General features: G+C 45.6%; 1 protein-coding gene across 3 annotated transcripts in view; it reads right to left on the reverse strand.

The window, feature by feature from the left end:
* The window catches only part of FAM169A (family with sequence similarity 169 member A), a 157,039-nt gene that overhangs the window by 97,746 nt on the left and 42,866 nt on the right, over positions 1 to 16,427 (reverse strand). For all 3 annotated transcript variants that reach the window (XM_033929293.1, XM_033929295.1, XM_033929294.1), the window contains exon 5: positions 7,296 to 7,467. In XM_033929293.1, the coding sequence (XP_033785184.1) occupies positions 7,296 to 7,467 (172 nt within the window). The remainder of the gene's footprint in view (positions 1 to 7,295; positions 7,468 to 16,427) is intronic.

A 16,427-nucleotide genomic window follows, 5' to 3' on the forward strand; every position in this document is an offset into this window, starting at 1 on the left:
GTGAGCTGCGGGGACCGCGCGATTCTTCATGCCTCACTGCGGGGACAAGACCATTCACCGCCCTACGGGCGGTGAATGGCCTTGTCCCCGTCGCCGCAGCGACTGCTAGTTTTCTTCCCCGTTTTCAGCGGGTGACCCGCGGCTAAAATGCGGTGGCCGCGGGTAAACCGCCACCGTGTCATTCTCTAATGGAGATCCCCCACCCGGAATCTCAAATACCGGCGACAGGCCAGGTGTATCTGAATGTGCATGTACGCCTCCTTGAGGTCCAGGGAGCACAGCCAGTCCCTCTCGTCCAAGAGGGGATACAACGTGGGAAGGGTGAGCATTCTGAATCATTCCCGGACCAGAAACTTGTTCAGAGCACGGAGGTCCAGAATCGGACGCAGATCCCCCGTCTTTTTGGGTACCAGAAAGTACCGGGAATAAAACCCGGAGTTCCACTGTTCCGTGGGAACCTCTTCGACCGCCTGAAGGCGAAGAAGGGCCCGAGCTTCCTGCAGAAGGAGAGGAAGCTGAGACTGAGCAGAAGGAAACTCTCTTGGAGGCAGGTCCGGGGGTACGCGACTGAAGTGGAGTACCCCTCCCGGATGATAGACAGTACCCAACTGTCAGTGGTAAGACTTTCCCACTGGGTATAGAAATGATGGAGATGACCCCCGAAGGGGAAGGCTCCAGGAGGAAGGGAGCCCGAAGGCTCGGACTGGAATTGTCAAAAGGATTGCCCGGGCTTCGAGTCTTACGTTGACGTTGCTGCTGCTGCTGCAGTGGCCGTTTCGAAGGAGGCTTAGAGAAAGCAGGAGTGGATTTTTGTGGATACCTCTGGAGAGGAATTTTATATTGTCGAGCTGGAGGGGCCTTAGGTTTAAGTTTCACCAGAGACGCAAAGGACCGCCCGTGGTCCGAGAGGCGCTTTGTGGCCGCCTCAATGGAATCCTCTAAGAGCTCATGACACACACATGGGAGATGGCAAGACGATCCTGTAGATTTGGATCCATATCCACAATCCGGAGCCAAGCGATGCGACACATTGCGATCGCAAAGGCTGTAACTCTCGAGGACAATTCAAAAGTGTCGTAAGAGGCCTGAAACATATACAGGCGGAGTTGGGAGAGGGTCTCCACGAGGAGATGAAACTCCTAACGCCGAGTCTCAGGTACAACCTCCCGGAACGAGCGGAGGACATCAATACAGAACCGGAGGTAGGACGTGAAGATGAAATTGTAGTTAAGGACACGGTTCGCCATCATCAAATTCTGATAAAGGCGGCGACCAAATTTGTCCATCATACATCCCTCCCTGCCCGGGGAGATGGCAGCGTAAACCTTCGAGGAGTTAGATTTCTTCAAGGAAGACTCAACCACCAAGGATTGGTGGGAAAGCTGAGCACTCTCAAACCCTTTCACCGGGATAGTCCGGTAACGGGACTCCAACTTGGAGGGAATAGCCGTGACCGCATAAGGTGTCTCCAGGTTCCGGAGAATCGTCTGCCGGAGAACCTGATGCAACGGAAGGCGAAGCGCCTCACAAGGCGCATTGTCAACTCCTGTTTCCGCCAGGTATTCCTGGGTAAAGCGGGAGTCGGACTGAAGATCCAAGTGCAGAGCTCTGCCCATGTCAGAGATGAAACGAGAAAAGGAGGAGGTCTGAGAAGAAGAATCATCCTCCGGGGAGACTCCGATCGAGATCGGGGTGCGGCCGAAAAAGAGGGAGAAACTTCCCTGGAGTAGTAAGCCGGAGCCTCAGAGTCCCATGAATGGGAGACCGAAGATGTTCGACTAAGGCGTGTAAAGGGCGTCGATGAACAGCCCCATGCCAGATGGACCAGGGAAGACCCCGGGGTCCGAGGAAATCGCTGTGGAAGCCTCGGAGAAGACGGGATATAGGAAAACTTCCCAACTGGCTTCGAAGCAGGTCCTTTAGAAGCCGGCAATCGCCTCGATGGGGAACATACACTAGAGTCCAATTAGAGGACATGCTTGTGTCTGGATGGTCTCGAGGTCTAAGACCTGCCCCGACAGGGCGGGGAAGACCGGGGCCATTTAGAAAAGGCGAGCCTCGCTGCAGTAGCGGGAGAAAAACTGGTCCCCAGCCAGGACCCCCAAAAAGTCACCGGCGACTCAGGGGAAGAAGACTCGCTCGAGGGAATCCAATGAGTCGTACGGGTGAGACCTCGAAAGAAGAGGGGATGCTCAGGCTGGTCAGACCGCGACTGGGTTGAGACCGAGGTCAAAGGCGTCGAAGTCGGGACTAGTTGGCTTACCACTGAGGAAAACTGCGTGGTAATAATAGGCACCGAGACCAAAGGTAGGTGGGTCGGATGTGCAGCAGTGCGCTCCTTTGTGGGCGACCTCGAGGAAGAGTATTCCCTACGTGAGGAGATACTTAGATTGATGTCTCGAAGAAGCAGACGAGGCGGCGCTGACATAAGACTCCGAGGTAAGCTTCTTCGCTGGCATACCTGAGGAGGGAAGAGGAGACTTACCCGAGGCCGGAGTAGCAGGAGGGGCCGAGGCCGGAGCCTTCGAAGCCGAGGCACCCAACAAGGGCATCAAGGCTGAGCTCGAGGCCAGTCCTGCAAGATCCATGGGGCCAAAGAATAGGAGAATCTTGGCCACCTGTTGACGAAGAGCCCGCAATTATAAAGTCGTACAACGGGGACACGACTCAGCGCGGAGAGGGAAAGGGGTCCACGAAGCAGGCATGCATTGCACAACAGGGGGAGAGGGAAAGGGGGTTGCTTTGGGGAGGGATGGTTGTGCTGGGGGCAGACAGCAATCATGAGGGGGAGGAATAGAAGGGCAGGCATTGCACAACAGGGGAAGAGGGAAAGGGGGCTGCTTTGGCAAGCAGGGGGGCCAGGGAGACAGACAGAAAGAAAGACGCACAGACAGGGGACCAGGGAGAGACACAGACACAAAGAATGACAGACAGACAGCGTCCAGGGAGAGAGACAGACAAAAAAAAACCCAAAACAGACATACAGACATCCAGCACCCGTTAGTGTAACGGGCTTAAATACTAGTGTAATATAATGTTTTAGAGGTGGGGGGACCTAGGCTCTGGGATCAGAAACCTTTTAATTCAACTTTTGTGGGGCAGGAGCAGCTCCCTGGGAAGGAGGTTGAGTTGAAAACATAATTGACAGTTTTCTGCAAAAAAACTTGCTAATTCAGATACAAGACCCTAGCATTCAGGACCACTAGACACATTGCACTAGAAGTATACTTAATCATATCAACATCTAGTTCACTGTGAGATGGTAAACTAAATATTCCTTTCTGCAAGTTGCACAGGTGATGTGTTTAGATATTTTTTTCCAACAAGGGGTTCAGTCATTTACCCTGCTCACAATTTACCAAGTTATCAGAATAATAATGGCAATGTTTTCTTCTGCCGAGAGTCACAAGTCTAAAGATTCCTCAAACAAAAGGACAGGTAATATTCAGTACTATAGCAAACTTTCTTGCATGTGAAGATTACTTCCTTGTTGCACAGACACACCTGTTAATTCATATATGAGCTGAAAGAAAAGATTTTCCAGCTCCACCTATCCTCTTAATCATCACTTCCATGTTGGTTGTGCTCCACTTCTTTCAAATGTATCTACTAAATCAGTGGTCTCAAATTCAAACCCTTTGCAGGGCCACATTTTGGATTTGTAGGTACTTGGAGGGCTTCAGAAAAAATAGTTAATGTCTTATTAAAGAAGGAGAAATTAGGTTCTTACCTGCTAATTTTCTTTCTGTTAGCTTGTAGACTGGTATAGTCCTTACGAATGGGTAATATGCCTCACTGCTACCAGCAGGAGGAGACTGAGGAAAACATTTGTAAGGACTATGCCAGTCTACCAAGCGATATAGAAATGACAATTTTGCATGAGATAAAACTCTTTATAGTTTATAAATCTTTCCTTTTGGCTAAGTCTTAATAATAATATTGTAATATATTGCTAAAGAGACATATGATCAAGAAACTGTTTTATTTTACTTTTGTGATTATGATAAACATATCGAGGGCCTCAAAATAGTACTTGGCGGGCTGCATGTGGCCCCCGGGCCGTGAGTTTGAGACCACTGTACTAAATGGTCTCTCTCATTATTATTTTCAATCCCCTCCTTAATTCTGACCCCCATTTGCTTTTCCCATATACTTAACATTTATCTTCAAGTTTATTAAGTTTCAAGTTTATTTTAAAAAAAATTTTTTTTCAAATTCTTTATTCATTTTTTCATCTTATAACAAGTACACAATATTACATCATTTAAAACTTTTACACATCACTTGAGTTTCTTTCTATTGTCCTCATAAGTACATAAATTTATTCCCTCCCCACCCACCCTTCCCTCAAATATTTCAATCAAAAATATCATAAATATTGTATTCTTAATTACATTACATTACAGATTTCTATTCCGCCATTTCCTTTCGGTTCAAAGCGGATTGTGGAGGGAAGGGTTACAAAGTTAGATCAGAGGTCGTTTCTGAGAGAGGGTAAGGTAGGATCAGGGGTAGGGGAGAGGGAGGTAAGAGGGGGGTATTTGTGGTATTAGGTTTTATTCAGGGATTTCTTGAAGAGTATAGTTTTTATTTCCTTTCTGAACATCTTGTAGTCAGGGGTTGATATCAATAGGTTGGAGATTTGGTTATCTAGTTTTGCTGCTTGAGTGGCTAGTAGGCCATCGTAAAGTTTTTTCTGTTTTACTTCCTTATTGATGAAACCTATAAATAGAACATTATACCATCCCCCTCCCCCTATATATAAAATTACTGTCAGTGGAAAATGTCTAATCATTACAATAATTTGCCAATGGCCCCCAGATCTTTTTAAAATTATTATAATTCCCATTCTGCAAAGCTATTACCGTATTTTCTCGCATATAACGCGCGCGTTATACGTGGTTTTTACGTACCATGCATACCCTTGCGTGTTATACGCGTGAGCGCGTTGTACAAAATTTTTTTACATAGTTTCCCCCCCCCCCCCCCGACGTCCGATTCACCCCCCCCACGCAGGACCGCTCGCACCCCCACCCCGAAGGACCGCTCGCACGCACCCGCACCCCCACCCCGAAGGACCGCTCGCACGCCATCCCACCCGCACCCGCACCCCCACCCTGAAGGACCGCTCGCACCCCCACAGCCTCCCGACCCCCCCCCCCCATCATGTAGAAGTTCCTACCGGTGTCCTGCTGCTTCCTCTTGGCGGTCCCGACACCCGACACGACCTGGGGGCGGGGCCTGAGGCACATGGGCCCAACCCCACCATGTGCCCAATGCCCCACCCCCAGGAGGGACCTAAGGCTCCCGGGCCTATTCTGATTGGCCCAGGCGCCTTAGGCCCCACCAGTAGGCGGAGCTTTGGGACAGATGGGCCAATCCGGCCTCATTCCGTCGTTGGCTGCCTGCCGGACAGGCAGGTTTGGCTCCCGTCTGTCCGGCCAACTACACAAAGGTACAGGGAAGGGGGGTGGGAGTGTTGTGGGGGTCGGCCAGGGGGGGTCGCGGGTCGGCTGGGGGGATGGTCGGAGGTTCTTGGGGGGGCGGTCGTTGGGGGGAGGGGGGTTTGCGTCGAGGGCAGGAGGGCCTGGGATCCCTCCTGCCCGTAATGTAGTGCGGGGTGGGGATAGGGGGTAGCCGTGGCCAGGAGGGTTTGGGCTCCCTCCTGGCCCGAACAACTAGCGGGGGGGGGGGGGGGTGCCATGGCCAGGAGGACTTGGGCTCCCTCCTGGCCCGATATTGTCGGGGAGTTGGCGGGGCAAGAGGGCTTGGGCTCCCTTTTGCCCCGATCGTGTCGGGGAGTCGGGGGGGCAAGAGGGCTTGAGCTCCCTCTTGCCCCGATCGTGTCGGGGGTGCCGCTGTTGGCTGGGGCAAGAGGGCTTGAGCTCCCTCTTGCCCCGATCGTGTCGGGGGTGCCGCTGTTGGCTGGGGCAAGAGGGCTTGAGCTCCCTCTTGCCCCGATCGTGTCGGGGAGTCGGGACCGCCAAGAGGAAGCAGCAGGACACCGGTAGGAGCTTCTACATGATGGGAGGGTCGGGAGGCTGTGGGGGTGCGAGCGGTCCTTCAGGGTGGGGGTGCGGGTGGGAGTGCGTGCGAGCGGTCCTTCAGGGTGGGGGTGCGGGTGCGTGCGAGCGGTCCTTCGGGGTGGGGGTGCGAGCGGTCCTGCAGGGGGGGGGGGTGAATCGGACGTTGGGAGGGCATCAGGCTTTCAGGGTGGGGACAGGACTTCAAGGGGGAGAGGAGAGTCGGGGCGGGCGAAAGGAGAGTCGGCCAGCATGCGCGGTATACGGGTGTGCGCAGTATATAAAAATTTCTGTACATAAATTTGTGTTTTTCGCGTGCTATACCCGTGTGCGCGTTTTACACGGGTGCACGTTATCTACGTGAAAATACGGTACTCTTTCCATTTTGTAAATGTGGCACAACGAATTCCACCAGAATGTATAATTAAGATTGTTGTAATTTTTCCAATTACTGATGATATGTTGCATGGCGACTCCTGTCATTATCAACAGAAGTTATTAAAATTTTGATATACCACCTTATCATTTATTTCAAGGTGGTTATACATTTTAAAATAGGGTAGAAACATATCATATAATTTAACATAACTTTAACAAAATAAACATACATGATTAGATAAAAACAATGACACACGACTGGACAAACGGGTACGAGTAGAAAAGAAGGGGAGAGCTACAATGTTGAAAGAAAAGTAATATATAAAGGTATAAACAAAAGGGTGGGGTTAAAAACAAATAAGTCCAATAGAAATGGACTGGTAGAAGCCTTCTTATCTTTTTCCTTCTTCATTCTTTTGTGCTTCTTTCTTTCCACCACCCAAATGTAGTTCTTCCCCATTCCCCTCCCAACCTCTCTTCTAGGCTAGCTAAATAGCTGTTATAGAGCCCTCTCAACAAGTAATTTCCCCATCTCTTTAACAGACATCAATTGGCACAGAAAACAAATGCACAGAAACTACCGTAATACTATGCAGACCTAGCAATGCAACACAAAACATGATATGTTTGTTATTTCCAAAACAGCAATGGGTAATTTGCTGCATTATAACCAGGTGTTTAGAAAACCTCTCTTATTAATATTCAAGTCATGTCCCTCTTGAGGTAGTGCCAACAAAGCTACACCCTTGTGGCAAAGTCCTTCATTTGCACAAGTACAACAATGAGCACAATTTCAGAAGCACCAGCATGTTTCCTAATCAGTGTTATATTTTCAAGAACAAGTTATCCAAGCTGTTCTCAACATGAAACATGTTTTTTAACAATGTATTTTACCTGTTGGTTTGACAGAATAAAACCCAATGGCCTCCCCTTTCTTCCAAAGAACCTTGGCATAATCAGTGCTACTGTGACAAAGAAATGGAACATCATCTCTCTCCATTTCTTGCTTCCGATAAATAATTCGATTTAAGACATATAGAACCACTCTCTCTCCAACAGACTTCACCTAGAGGCACAAAAGAATAAGCAAGCATTTAGGCATGTACACTTCTCCCTCCATATTCATGGTTACAGCAATCGCGGTTTCGATTATTCATGGTTTGTAGCTTGCTGGTTCCTCCCCCCAATTACATCAGCTTACATAGAGAAATCACTGATTCCAAGCATTTACAAAGAAAATTGCTGATTCCCAGCACTTTCTTCATCGTGTTTTGCCTCTCCTTCAGGAACAGGCCAGGTCTCCCACCATGTTATTCACGGTTTCACCATATTCACAATGGTTTTTAATAGAAAACAGCGAATAATATATAAAAAAGTTATTCGCGGGTTTTTTGTATTTGCGTTTCTGTTAATCCCCTATCAGAGCGAATACGGAGGGAGAAGTGCAATAAAGAAACTAAAAGAGTTTACAAATGCACCAGCTCTACTTGTCAGCCACTTGTACTGGCTTGTTCATAAATTCAGTTTTTAAATTCAAAATCTGATATATTCCAGCCTAAGAAAGGTATTATTGGGTGTTTTCTATGCTAAAAGATGAAAACAGAGAAAGCTTTAGGAAAAAGAACAACAATCTGTGCTAAATTGAGAATCTACAAATATCATGAGTCTAGGCTACAAAATATTTTGATATTCTGAGGTTTAGTAACTTGTTTTGTTTTGAAAAATACCAAAAACAAACATGAGATGTGTTCGATTTCAAATATTTTTATTGAGTTTTCAATAACAAAACAAAAACCCCAAATGGGGAAACAAGAGAGGAAAGCAGCAAATAACAAATGAACTGCAAGGTTCAACTGAACCAATCAGAATTCCAATATAATGACATACAAATCATCTCAAAGATAAACATAGTGAAAGACCAAAGAGTCCAAAAGGACCATCAGAAAACCTGAGGAGGAGGCAAAGAAGGAAGAAAGAGGGAAAGAAAAAAGAGGGAAGAGAGAAAAGGAGGCAAAGAGAAGAGTGAGAGAATGGAGAATGTGGGACGGACATCCCATCCCCCCTGTGGGGAGATAAAAAAGGAAATGTGTTCAATTAAAAAAGCCAGAGCCACTCTTCCAGCTGCCTTTGTTCCCTTACATTATCCAGCTCACAATAGTAAGAAGGGAATGTTAATTGATGGTATAGGGAACATTAGGTAAGGAGTAGCAGATCAACTTTTACTTTGCTCATATGGAATATAATTTTAAAAGCAGAAACGGGGATAGCTTATACACAAGTAACTTCATGTGAACCGAGTGGGGGCATTGCCAGGAATGGAGTTTACATCTGAATGGAAAGTTTTAAAATGCACATTCTATTGTCCTTTGATACTCAATTTCTGGAAGTCGATATGGGGACAGATTAATGCTATACATAGAAACATAGAAGATGACGGCAGAAAAGGGCCATAGCCCATCAAGTCTGCCCACTCTAATGACCCACGCCCCCCCCTGGCTTTACACCCTTAGAGACTCCACGTGAATATCCCATTCTCTCTTAAATTCTGACACGCTGTTGGCCTCGATCACCTGCAGAGGGAGTTCATTCCAGTGATCGACCACTCTTTCGGTGAAGAAATACTTTCTGGAATCACCATGAAATTTACCTCCCCTGATTTTTAGCGGATGCCCTCTGGTAGACGAGGGGCCTATAAGGTGGAAAATATCATCTTCCACCTCAATACGACCTGTGATATATTTAAACGTCTCAATCATGTCTCCTCTCTCTCTTCGTTCCTCAAGTGAGTACAGCTGCAATTTATTTAGCCTTTCTTCATACGGGAGATCCTTGAGACCTGAAACCATCCTGGTGGCCATTCGCTGAACCGACTCAATTCTCAGCACATCTTTCCGGTAGTGTGGTCTCCAGAATTGAACACAATACTCCAAATGAGGTCTCGGCATGGATTTGTACAATGGCATTAAGACTTCAGGTCTCCTGCTGACAAAACCTCTACGGATACAACCCATCATTTGCCTTGCCTTGGAAGAAGCCTTTTCCACTTGATTGGCAGATTTCAAGTCATCACTAATGATTACTCCTAAATCGCATTCTGCCGTGATTCTAGCTAAGATCTCACCATTTAGTGAGTAAGATCTGCACGGATTTCTTTTACCCAGGTGCATTACTTTATTTTTTAGCATTGAAGCTTAGCTGCCAAGTCGTTGACTATTGTTCCAATAGTAGTAGGTCCTGCTTCATACTGTCATGCAAAGTGCTTTTACCTACTATGTTACATAGTTTTGCGTCGTCGGCGAACAATGATATTTTTCCTCTAAGCCCTTGGGTCATATGAATAAGTTGAATAGAATCGGGCCCAAGACCGAGCCTTGTGGCACTCCACTGGTCACATCCGACGTTTTGGATGAGATACCGTTTACCACCACCCTCTGAAGTCTACCGCTCAGCCAATCCTCAACCCATGCAGTTATTGTTTCTCCTAATCCCAGCGTTTTCAGCTTGTTCACTAACCTGCGGTGCGGGACGCTATCAAAAGCCTTATTGAAGTCAAAATACACTATGTCCAGGGACTCCCCGGCATCCAGTTGACTTGTTACCCAGTCAAAGAAGCCAATCAGATTTGATTGGCAGGACCTGCCCTTGGTAAATCCATGTTGATGGGGATCACGTAGATTTTCCTCGTCCAGGATTGTGTCAAGTTTCTGTTTGATCAGTGTTTCCATGAGTTTGCTCACTATGGTCTGTAATTTGCCGTCTCTGTCCTGCAGCCCTTTTTGTGGAGTGGAATAACGTTGGCTGCTTTCCAGTCCGAGGAGACTCTTCTGGTGTGTAGGGAAAGATTGAAAAGCTCGGATAATGGTTTCGCCAGGACTTCACTCAACTCTCTGAGCACCCTGGGGTGTAAGTTGTCTGGTCCCATGGCTTTGTTCACTTTGAGTCTTGAAAGTTCGCAATAGATGCTGCTGGACGTAAATTCGAAATCTTGAAATGGGTCTTTCTGGCTTTCCCTTGTCTTTAGCTGAGGACCGACTCCCGGTTCTTCACAGGTGAAGACTGAGCTGAAGTATTCATTAAGTAGATCTGCCTTAGTGGAATCTGATTCTGCATATTTCCCGTCCGTTTGTCTAAGGTGTTCTATCCCATCACTAATATACCTAAAGAAAGATTTATACCCTTTCTTAATGTTCCGTGCTAGATTCTCTTCTACTCGGAGCTTGGCCTCTCTGACTGCTTTTTTGACAGCTTTAGATCTGTCCAGATAGTCTTCTTTCGCCTCCCGCCTCGATTCCTTTGACATATGAGGCAGTCATATGTGGGACGACATTACATCTGAAGCCTTCACTGGACAGATACAGAGGTTGGCTTTTCCTTATCATGACCGGGGTAGCCATACAAATGGTTACGCACAATTGGAAGAACTAGGATCACCTTAATTTTAATTTTTGGTGGGCAAATTTATGTTTAATTTATAGATTTGAAAAAAATGAATGCGGATATGCTGGGACATACTAAGATTTAAGTTAATCTGAGGCCCTTTTACATCTTTTATGGATTCATTGTAGTTGTCTTTTCCTTTGTTCCTGTTGGTATATTGCACACACACCCAGGGGGTGGGAGGGCAGGAGGGGGGTATTTCTTTGTATGGTTGTGGGGGGGTTGAGTCGAGGGCAGGAGGGCCTGGGATCCCTCCTGCCCATATTTTAGTGGGGGTGGAGGGTAGGGGGTCCGCCTGGGCAGGAGGGGTTGGGCTCCCTCCTGCCCGATCTTGTAGGGGATGGGGGTCGCGTGGCCAGGAGGGCTTGGGCTACCTCCTGTCCCAATAGTGTCGGGGAGGTCGGGGTTGCCGCGGGGCAAGAGAGCTTGGACTCCCTCTTGCCCCAATGTCGTCGGGGGATGGGGGAGTTGGGGATCGCGGGGCAAGAGGGCTTGGGCTCCCTCTTGCCCCGATGTCATCGGGAGGGTTGGGGATCACGAGGCAAGAGGGCTTGGGCTCCCTCTTGCCCCGATGTCATCGGGGGGGGGGGAAATTCTGTAACTGGTGTTGTTTTTGACAGACACTGGTTACAGAATCTAGCTTTTAGGCGAAGGACTGGCAGAGAAAACTGCAAACCCCTCCTTTCATATTGAACAATATTTCCCGCCCATCATACTGATTTTGCTTCCGTTCTGTATTGCAGTTAATCCAGCTGCCTTTATTGGCTTGCAGGTCCAGCTCTTTGCTGCTTGGCTCTGTCATATTCTTCCTCTGGAGGTACAAAAGTATACACTTCTGATATACTTGAACTGTTCTGAGCCCCATTTTCTTTAGATGCACTTAAAAATGGGGAATTTGGAAACTTGCTTGAAAGTGATCCAGTTCTAGTGCAGGAGACTGAAAGCAGATTTCTCAAAGTACTCTGCCATAGTTTTGTTTTTTTGTTTTTTTTAGTACTCAGAAACCTCAGGCAGTTTTCCTTTCTGTCAGTGGTTATTACAAAGTAGTCATTAAAACTGGAATACTGTACTAAATGCTATGAAGGTCATTGGTATAAAAATGGGCTTCTTAACGTTTTGTGCACACTAAGCTTTAGTAAAAGAGCCCCAAAATAAATTATTATTTTTTTTAATTATTTATTCATTTTTGAAATCCAATACATAGTGCAACAGAGAGAGAGGCATAAGGGGGAAGGATACTAGATGGAATTGGGTTGGAGGGAAAGAAAGGGGGCAGATGCTGATGGAAGTGGGGGTAAGGGAGAGGAGAGAGTGAAATGCCAGACCATGAGGGTGTGGGAGAGGGAAGGGAAGAAGAGCAGAGAGATGCCAGACCATTGCAGGAGGGAAGGGAAGAAGATGGATGCCAGAATAATAGGGGTGAAGGGAGAGATGGAAGGGGAATACAAGGAGAGAAGATGCCATATAGAAGGGGCAGTGAGAGGGTAGACAGTGGATGAAAGGAAGAGTGTGACAAGACTATGAGGAAAGCAGAAACCAGAGAAGACAATGTAGAAAAAAATTATATTTATTTTTTTTGCTTTAGGGGAGCTACATCGCTGTTTCTGTGGTGTTGCATTGTATGCAGAGTCCAGCTTCTTGGTGGTTCAATTTAACCTTTGTCTACGTTTTTCTATTTTATCCACCCTTTTACAAAACTATAGAGCGTTTTTTTAGCACTGGCCATGGTGGTAATTGCTCAGAATTCTATGAGAGTCTGAGCTGTTACCACCATGGCTAAAAACTACATTACAGTTTTGTAAAAGGGAGAGGGGTTAGTTTGTGATTAATAATAATAATAATTTTATTTCTTATATACCGCTATACCATAAGTTCAAAGCGGTTTACAATAAGAATCATGCAATTAGAGTGTGCGGTGATTACAACAAGAAGCATATGTTTAGAACAAGATACATAAGTTTGGAGCGGTTTACAGCAAGATACATAAGTTCAGAGCGGTTTGCAAGAAGATACGTGCAATGAGAATACGAGATGTATGCAGCAAGCAACCAATGATTACAGCCAGATACAGAAGTACAGAGCTGTTTACAACAGGGTACATGAGCTCGAGGCAGTTTACAAGAAGATGCATGTAAAGAGGATGGGTTTACAACAATATGCATGTAAGGGGGGTGGGAAGAGAAAGGACTTTCAGGGATACAGAATTGTCAGTGGAAGAGACTCAAATTGTGTTAAAGAGACGAGTCTCCAGTGATTTTCTGAAGTCAGCGTATGAAGCGGCCTCGAGTATGGGTTTTACTAGCCATGTGTTCAGTTTGGTTGCCTGGAATGATAGCATTCTGTCAAGGAACTTCTTGTAGTGACATGATTTCAGAGGTGGGTGATGTATTCTGTGAGAGTTGTTATTCGGGCAGTTGAGGAAGAATTGGGAGGCGAGGTAAGTTGGTAGCATCCCAAAAATTGCTTTGTAGCTGATGCAGGCGAGCTTGAAGAGTATTCTGGATTCTACCGGCAACCAGTGGAGTATTTGGAAGTATGGGGTGATATGTTCCCATTTTTTTAGTCCAAAGATGAGTCGGACTGCGGTGTTTTGGATTAATCTTAGCTTGTGAAGTGTCTTTTTATAAGCTCCCAGATATATAATGTTGCAGTAGTTCAGTGTGCTCAAGATGGATGATTGTACAAGTAATCGAAAGGATGATTCATCAAAGAATTTTTTGATGGTGCGGAACTTCCATAGGGCTGAAATACTTTTTTTGAACATTAGGTCTGTATGCTTTTCCAGGGTTAGGTGTCTGTCGAGGGTAACTCCTAGTATTTTTATAGTTTGGTCAATTTCGTAATCTCGGCCGTTCACGTGAATCGTGTTGTCATTTATCTTTTCATTGGGGGATGCCAGGAAAAACTTCGTTTTTTCTGTGTTTAGTTTTAGTTTGAAGACCTTCATCCAAAGCTCTATCTAGGGTATTGGATAGGAGATTAAAGAAGTCTGGCGACAGACCGGATAGTGGTAGCACAACAGTGATATCATCAGCGTAGATGTGGAAGTAGAGATTTAGGCTTTGTAGCAGGTGTCCCAATGAGATGAGGTAGATGTTGAATAGGGTCGGAGATAACGGAGAGCCCTGGGGTAGTCTGCAGTTGTTGTTTCATCTGAAGGAGAATTTGTCTTCTTTGAATACCTGATAGGATCTGAGTTCAAGGAATCCCTGGAACCAGTTGTAGGTGTTTCCTGTGGTGCCTAATGATTCAAGACAGTTCAACAGGATGGTGTGGTCTACTAGATCGAAGGCACAGCTTAGGTCCAGTTGGAGAATCATTGCACTGGAGCTTGACTGAGAAGGGAATGTAGACTGTTTAGGAGGGAGGCCATTATAGTTTCGGTGTTGAAGCCGGGTCTGAAACCTGATTGGTTATTGTGCAGTAAGTTGAATTTGTCTAGATAGGTATTTAGTTCAGCATTTACCAGGCCTTCCATTAATTTGGCAGCCAGAGGGATGTTTGCGACAGGTCTAAAATTGGAAATGTTGTTGGATGTATCTTTTTTGTTCTTTTTTATAGGAATAATAACAATTTGACCTAAGTCTTCAGGGAACTTGCCGGAGGATAGTTGTAGGTTTATCCAGTTTAGAAGATTAGCTTTGAAATTGATAGGAGCTGATTTCATCACATTTGGAGGGCAGGGGTCCAATCTGCAATATGATTTGGCGTATTTGTTGTAGAACTTGCTGAATGTTTGCCAGTCGGTCTCCTTGATGTTGGATCAGCTCATGTCGGTTTTAGATGCGTCTGGGTCCTGGAGGATGACGTAGTTCCAATGGAAGTCTTGAGTGCTTGGTAGAGCATGTATTGATTTTATTATTTTTGAGTTGAAAAAAAATCGGCTAGGTCGTCTGCTGTAACTGTGTATTCTTCTACCGGGTTTGTATAAGGGTGAGTGTCGTACAGGTCATTGACTAGTTTAAACAGTTTGCTGCTGTTTAAGGAGGTGTTACCTATAATGTGGGCATAGAAGGTTTTTTTCTTCTCTTTGGTTATGTTTTTATAGTTTTTTAGCATTTGGCGCCAGGCGTCTCTAGACTCTGGAGTTCCTGATTTTGACCATTTCCTTTCTAATCTTCTTAATTCTCTCTTTATCTCAAGGAGTTCTATGTCAAACCAGCCTGTTAGGTTTCTAGGTCTAATCCTTCTTTTTTTCAGCGGGGCCATTTCGTTTAGGATTTGGGTACTAGTAGAGATCCAGGAGTGATTAAGATATTCTTCTTGGTTGTGGATGATATCGTAGTGAGACCAGAATTCTACGAGGCTGATCTTGCCTCTACTTTTTTGGAATTGTGTGGATTTGTTCTTGGCTTTCATTGTGGTGGTGGTTGTTTTCTGTTGCCATTCCAAATCGAAATTACATATTTTGTGGTCCGACCATAGTGAATCAGACCAGGTTTCTGACATCCATCGGATCGTAGGATTTGTTGCGTTTATTGAGGTCAGCGATACTAAATCCAGTTGGTGGCCTTTTTTGTGAGTAGCTACCAGAGGAGAGTGAGGGAAACCTAGTGAAGCTAGAAAGGACCAAAATTCAGTGGTCTCTGGCAGATCTGAGGTCTCTAGGTGCAGATTTAAATCTCCGCATAGGAGGTTGTAAGGCCCTGTTAGAGAATTGGATAACAGGAACTCGTGAAATTCTTCTTTGGCAGAGGACCTTTTTTTTTGGAGGAATATATGCTAGCTTGATTATTAGGGAGTCCACTAGGAGTTTTGAATGTAGTTTTAGAGATAAGATTTCCATATTCCATACTAGGCGAAGGTGTTTTCTGTGTTCGAAAGACATGGTTTTCAGTTAGGATTGACTGTGTAGGATTGATCTGTACTAGTCTGGCTTATTTAGTTTTACAATGGGTGTACTGATGTACTGCTCACTGCAATATGTAAGATGCTGCCTTTTCTTAGGTACACTCTTGTGTGATGTGTGGATTGTTACTAAAAATCATGTTTTTAATACAGATGGGGGGGGTGTCAAAAAATGATGGGCCTCGGGTGTCACATATGCTAGGTACACCACTGCCTTCATAGTTTATATCTAATCCACAAGCCTGCTTTTAGGACCTACAGGGTATATATCCCTCTGATTCATGACAATTTCACTTCTCATGTTATCTTATCCATTCTTTTTATTATACAACTGCCCAGATAAGCATCATTCTTTGACGTGATTGGACCTTGAAAACTAACAGCAACAGTGCTCTCCCCAGAAAAGTTTTCCAGCCATGAAAAATATTTGCTGCATTTAGTGTGCCACAAAAAATATTTGCTCCGTTTAGTGTGCTGGAGTTTAAAAAGTTTGAGAGGCGCTGCTCTATACCATTTGAAAGAGGGCAAATATCTAATTATTCACTTCTAGAATTGGATACTTCTTAAATTTAATAAAAAATTATGGAACAAGTGTCAAACCTTAAGAAAGGCAGTCATATTGAGCATTGGAAAATAACTAATAATAATTAACTAATACAAATAGTACACATTTAGGGCTCCTTTTACTAAGCTGCAATAGCAGTTTTACTGCGCGCTTAGCTCACGCAGAATTGCCGCACT

The sequence above is a fragment of the Geotrypetes seraphini genome, chromosome 1, assembly GCF_902459505.1.
Source record: "Geotrypetes seraphini chromosome 1, aGeoSer1.1, whole genome shotgun sequence".
NCBI classification, from domain to species: Eukaryota; Metazoa; Chordata; class Amphibia; order Gymnophiona; family Dermophiidae; genus Geotrypetes; species Geotrypetes seraphini.